The 6,825-nt window shown below is 39.7% G+C and overlaps 1 protein-coding gene across 1 annotated transcript in view; it reads left to right on the top strand.

Annotated features, from left to right (window-relative positions):
* Positions 1 to 178: 178 nt before the first annotated feature.
* Positions 179 to 6,825, top strand: part of LOC120023460 (EH domain-containing protein 4-like) — a 50,141-nt gene continuing 43,494 nt past the window's right edge. The window contains exons 1-2 of the mRNA XM_038967479.1: positions 179 to 757; positions 3,456 to 3,632. Coding sequence (XP_038823407.1) covers positions 528 to 757; positions 3,456 to 3,632 — 407 coding nt within the window. The 5' untranslated portion in view covers positions 179 to 527. The remainder of the gene's footprint in view (positions 758 to 3,455; positions 3,633 to 6,825) is intronic.

The following is a 6,825-nucleotide window of genomic DNA, read 5'->3' as shown; positions in this document are numbered from 1 at the left end:
AGTTTCATAATGTTTAGGCTGTTACAAATTTACTGATATAAGTTGATGTACGTGGCATTCCGGCAACTTTGATAAAAACAACTGGTTGTGTCTGTTGTTCACACGCGTAGCCTATCTGCACTCTCATTGGCTAGAATGGTCCCTTCTGATCTCGCCTGCCTTTCATCGTTGAGGACATGTATTTCCATTGTTCGAGCTGTCACCCGAATATCTTGTTAACATAATACTTAATCTTCGCACAGGCACTACTGTGGCGCGAACCACTGCAACGCTGTGAACTACTGCGCCGCACAGAGGAGCTACTGTAGAGAGCAGCCATCAAGCAGTGTTGGGAAAACAACCGTAGATTCTAGATGCTACGTTTTTCAGTTGCCAAAGAACATATTTGATTCAAAGTAACAGTGCCCATTTTTGTAAGATATTCGGATACAAAGTAGCCTCGTTGCGCAAACTTTGAAAGCTGTGGAAAATAAGGAAGTAAAACGTTAGTTCTTGATTTGGGAACTTAGAAGAGGAGCATCATCAGCATGTTCAGTTGGGTGAATAAGGAACAAGGAGGCAGAAACAAGGACGGCGAGATGTACCAAACTGTGACGGAGGGTCTTCAACAACTTTACTCAAAAAAGTTATTTCCATTGGAAGAAACCTATCTTTTCCATGATTTCCACTCACCTGCGTTGGAGGCAGCGGATTTTCAGAGCAAGCCAATGGTTCTACTGGTTGGACAGTATTCTACGGGGAAGACGACGTTCATAAGGTAACGTTAGTGCATCCAGAAATCAGCAACAGTTATGCATTCTCATATTTGTGTTAACTTTATTTTACCTACAGGGCTCTCTGCCTGTCAGAAATAATTGAGTTGTTGAATAACCCCTCAACAGTAGCCTACTTTGACAGTTGTGAGCTGTCAAAATGGAGGTTGATTGTTGTCAAAATGTAAATGAGGAAAAAAACACTGTTGGAACAGGTTGTTGCAACCTAATGTAAACACAACTGACTAGTGTTGGGAAGGGGTTAGCATTATGTTACGGTTGTAAACAGCTTGTTTCTAGTTTTTTTTTTACCAATAATCCATATTCCAATTCAATACAACATGAAACATCATCAACATGCCACACCACCTGCTACTTAGAATGTTTTTTAATGTCACGAGGTAGAAGCTTGATTATAAACTGGGTGCTTCGAGCCCTGAATGCTGATTGGCTGACAACCGTGGTATATTTAAGCAATAAGGCCCGAGGTGGTGTGGTATATGGCCAATATACCACAGCGAAGTGCTGGTCTTATGCGCGACGCAACACCGAGTGCCTGGACACAGCCCTTAGCAACGGTGTACTGGCCATATATCACAAACCCCCGAGGTGCCTTATGGCTATTATAAACTCGTTAACAACGTAATTAGAGAAGTAAATATACCAAATACCACGGCTGTCAGCCAATCAGCATTCAGGGCTCGAACCACGCAGTTTATAACAGACCGTATACCACGGGTATGACAAAACATGTATTTTTACTGCTCTAATTACATTGATAACCAGTTTATAATAGCAATAAGGCACCTCAGGGGTTTGTGGTATATGGCCAATATACCACGTCTAAGGGCTGTTCTTAGCCGTAGTATATTGGCCATATACCTTAAAACCCCTTGTGCCTTATTGCTTAAGTATAGAAGCAGAGTAGTATTAACTATCCAGTTTCCACCAACTGCTTTACAGTTTCCACCATCAATTTCAATGAGACATGTCTGGTGACCTGGGCCTTTTGTGCTCCCCTGGAGCCTCTGAACAACCAACCATTATATATATGAGAGAAAGAATAGAACCATTACAGAATGGGTAAAACTGTCTAAAAATCTCTGAATTTTTTGCCATTTTAAGATCTTTCTCTCTGAATCATCAGGACAGGTGAAAACTACGTCAGTTTCACAACTTGTTGATCTGCAGGTTCTGCAGCAAGATAGGACATGCAGCTAGCTTCACTATCTTTAGGGAAGGTGCCTTTGGTAAGCTACAGTACTCCAGTCTGGTAGCTGCTGAAAGTATGTACAAAATACTGAGAATTAGGTCAACATGCGCCTTTTTGTTGTACGGGTAACATCTCACCTTTCAGATCATGTGTACAAAAAGAAATATGGTTTAAATTTAATCAAATGTTTTTTTACTTGACCATTATTAAGTTGACCTTTAACGTTGATCTTTTTTTTTTTTTTTTTTTTAGTGTGAACTTTTTCTTATCTTAAGTAGACTACATGGTCACTTACTGTTAAATTGGATTGCTCATTCACAACAACTGATTTGATTCTTGCAGAGCTTGCAGAGTTACTTCATATAGGGATCCCACCCAATTCTAAGGAATTTAATAATGAATCATGGGAGTTGATCATAGCCTGATCCCAGATCTATTTGTGCTGTCTTGCCAACTCCTATGGTCATTGTCATGCCGAATGTGACGTGTTTGACAGCACAAACAGATTTTGACCTAAACAAGGCTAGGGAGTTGAGGCCATTAATAGTCATCCTAAAGACATGTCTTTTCCTCTCAGTGGATGTGGCCAAGGCAAGCTGGCATTCCTCTGTTTGAAGACCTTTGACACAGTGCCATCCTCTGACAGGAAGGGCTGATGACCTACCTATTGCATGGTCTGAACTCAACAACATAAGTAGCTGTTTTTTTTTTGGTCTTGAGGGGCACATCAAGCACTCTGCCAGCCTGTAAAGTGTCTAGCGTTGGCACTTGAAAATGTGAGCATGTGCCATCCAGTTAGGCAGATGGCCAAGCTCTCCCATAGTAGCATATTATGTGGTATTACTCATATGTGGTATTCACATTCATTTGCATATGAAATAATTTTTTTAGTCTTTCAGCTTGAAAAATGCTAAATGATAGAATGTATACAGAGGCCTTGTACTAGTAGGCGTAGGCCTGGTGTGTGTACAGATGTTTCAGTTAATATAGTGTGTTCTGCAAGAGAGCTTTGTAATCATGTTGAAGCCAAGTGATGGATATTGCTGTTGTTTTATTACCTCACCTTCATCCAGCATCATGCAAAGTCCTATGGTCCATTGTAAAACATTATTTGAAGTGTCGTGTTGATATGGTGTATCTAGTGTCTGGATGTATCGATATGGTGTATCTGGATGTGTTGATGTATTGATATGGTGTATCTGGATGTGTTAATGTATTGATATGGTGTATCTGGATGTGTTAATGTATTGATATGGTGTATCTGGATGTGTTGATGTATTGATATGGTGTACCTGGATGTGTTGATTTATTGATATGGTGTATCTGGTGTCCGGATGTATTGATATGGTGTATCTGGATGTGTTGATATGGTGTATCTGGATGTGTTGATGTATTGATATGGTATATCTGGTGTCCGGATGTATTGCTGTAATGGGCAATAAAGGTATCACAAAACAGTGGTGTTTTACTCTTACTCTCTTCTGTTCCAGGTACCTGCTGGAGCAGGACTTCCCAGGCATGCGGATTGGCCCAGAGCCCACAACAGATGGCTTCATCGCTGTCATGTACGGGGAGAACGAGGGGATTGTCCCTGGTAACGCTCTGGTGGTCGACCCCAAGAAACCCTTCCGTAAACTCAACGCTTTTGGAAACGCTTTCCTCAACAGGTAAAGTGGACAATTTTTGTTTATTACTGGTAACACTTTACATTAAGTTGCTCTTACAAAGTTGTTACTACATTATGTAACAACAATATTGTAACCATAGTAATTGCAGTATTACTACACAGGTATAAGCATAAAATCACATTACACAATTTAAAGGATCTCTGTGGGAGTAAGATATTCTCAACATGGTGGTTTCATTTTTTTATGAATTGCTGTGGCATGTGGAATTTTCCATGACATAAAAAGGCATCTGAGCCTTGGTAAAGGCTTGAGCAGAGATGTGTTGAATTGTTCAGCTGATAACTCAAGGTTAAGACATTTTCTTAGATATGAGTATTGCTTGATTACAACCAGACACCACCTCCCACTGCCCCTGTCATGTATTATGGGTTCATATTATCGTTTATCTTACCTATTTACCTCCCTTACCATTTACCTCCCTCTCTCACTTTGTCCTAATAAATCTGATATTAGTGACACGGGGGCCCTATTCATTATAACAGCTGTAATAAGTCATTCTTCTTGTGAAGCGAGAACACATACTTGAAATTACATTTTTGTTTCACATTGTAGGCATTGTTTTGTTGAGGACATTCATCCGAGCATGCATTCCTGCATGCAGTGCAAAATAACATATGCTTTTTCCTCCTTGTAGTTCCAAGGTTTGTTGATTTGTCCCCTATGTTCCCGAGAGTGATTTACAAAGCAGATCCAGTTGGTTTATGTAATCATGATTTTTTTAAACTTAGGAGGTTAGGGATAGTTTTGGTAGTTTTGTCCCATTGCTTCCTGTCAGCCCAGCCTTTTGACATAGCTGTCATTTTCTTCCACAAACAGTTAGGAGGAAGCAGGGACTTTGTCACCTTTCGTTAGTTGTAGTGCACACTATTTGTTGTTGGCTTGGCTGTCTGTTGTTGGCTTGGCTGTCTGTTGTGGGCTCAGTCAAGAGTCTCTCGTAGATATAATTTTAGCCAAACAACACTTGGCCGAAGCATGTTTCCTTTTTCCAGATATTTATAATCCAGGGGAAATGGGTAAGTACTTCAATGACCGTTGCCCAAGTTAAGGTCAAAGACATTCCTGACAGAACAGTGGACGTCTCCTCCTTTCCAGAGAACCTCCGACATAGCTCATTGTTTCCCGGGCACGTTAATGTGCGTCACACAAGATGTCACTTGGAGTATGTCCGTCCCCCATTTGGACTCATCAGACCAAAGGACAGATTTCCACCGGTCTAATGTCCATTGCTCGTGTTTCTTGGCCCAAGCAAGTCTCTTCTTATTATTGTTGTCCTTTAGTAGTGGTTTCTTTTTTTTTTGCGACTGCACTTGAAGAAATTTTCAAAGTCCTTGAAATGTTCCAGATTGACTGACCTTCATGTCTTAACCTCTTTGGGCTGCAGGGGCAGTATTGAGTAGCCTGGATAAAAGCCTCGTACTCAATTCTTGCTCGTACAATATGCATATTATTATTACTATTGGATAGAAAACACTCTCTAGTTTCTAAAACCGTTTGAATTATATCTGTGAGTAAAACAGAACTCATTTTGCAGCAAACTTCCTGACAGGAAGTGGAAAATCTGAAATCGATGCTCTGTTCTAGGGCCTGCCTATAAATGTCCTTGATATTTATTAGTATACATGCACTTCATACGTCTTCCACTAGATGTCGACAGGCAGTGAGAGAAGAAATGGAGTGTATAACTTGATATGGGGTCGAATAAAAGCTCTTTGTATGACGTGTCACCAGTTTCCTGTTTTCTGGAGCGCGCGAGAAGGGACCTGGTATTGCCTTCTGAAAAGCTGTCGTTATAGACGACTAATATCTCCGGCTTTGATTTTATTTGATACATGTGACAATATCATCGTAAAGTATGTTTTTTCAATATAGTTTTATTCGATTATTGAAATTTTTTCGGGACGTTAGGCGTGTTGCTTTGTCTGCGTATGTTCAGGAAGGAGAGCTTCGCGCCACTTTGCTAGCTTTCCGTGCTAATTGACTGGAGAAGAGGACATTCTAAATCCAAACAACGATTGTTCTGGACAAAGGACCCCTTGTACAACATTCTGATGGAAGATCATCAAAAGTAGGACCCATTTTATGATGCTATTTCATATATCTGTCGAACATGTTGTACTAGTAGTTTGCGCCCAGATTTTGGGCACTCTCTCGCTATAACTAAGCTGGATGTCGTAATGAAGTTATTTTTAGAATTCTAACATGGCGATTGCATTAAGAACTAGTGTATCTATCATTTCCTATACAACATGTAATTTTTAGTAACGTTTATGTATAGTTATTTGGTCAGAATAGTTGAGTGACATAAAAATATCCGCACATTCTGGGAAAAAGATGCTACGTTAGCACAATGTATAACCACTGATTTCAGCTCTAAATATGCACATTTTCGAACAAAACATAAGTGTATGTATAACCTGATGTTATAGGACTGTCATCTGATGAAGCTTATCAAGGTTAGTCAAAAATTATATATCTTTTGCTGGTTTGTTACGATCGCTAACTTTTGCTGCTGGTAAATGGCTTGTGTTTCTGGCTATTGTGGTAAGCTAATATAATGCTATATTGTGTTTTCGCTGTAAAACACTTAAGAAATCGGAAATATTGGCTGGAATCACAAGATGCCTGTCTTTCATTTGCTGTACACCATGTATTTTTCAGAAATGTTTTATGATGAGTATTTAGGTATTTGACGTTGGTGTCTGTAATTACTCTGGCTGCTTCGGTGCTATTTCTGATGGTAGCTGTGATGTAGCTACAATGTAAAACTGATTTATAGCTCAAATATGCACATTTTTCGAACAAAACATAGATTTATTGAATAACATGTTATAAGACTGTCATCTGATGAAGTTGTTTCTTGGTTAGTTTGGTTGGTTCTTGGTTAGTTAGGTTGGCTTTGTGCATGCTACCTGTGCTGTGAAAAATGTCTGTCCTTTTTTGTATTTGGTGGTGAGCTAACATAAATATATGTGGTGTTTTCGCTGTAAAACATTTTAAAAATCGGACATGTTGGCTGGATTCACAAGATGTTTATCTTTCATATGCTGTATTGGACTTGTTAATGTGTGAAAGTTAAATATTTCTAAAAAATATATTTTGAATTTCGCGCCCTGCACTTGAAGTGGCTGTTGTCATATTGTGCCCGGCTTCGGGCTTGCAGCCCAAAGAAGTT

This window comes from Salvelinus namaycush, chromosome 28 (assembly GCF_016432855.1).
Source record: "Salvelinus namaycush isolate Seneca chromosome 28, SaNama_1.0, whole genome shotgun sequence".
In the NCBI taxonomy this organism is placed as follows: domain Eukaryota; kingdom Metazoa; phylum Chordata; class Actinopteri; order Salmoniformes; family Salmonidae; genus Salvelinus; species Salvelinus namaycush.
The sequence above is the reverse complement of the archived record's forward strand: the minus strand, read 5'-3'. Positions and strand labels throughout refer to the sequence as shown.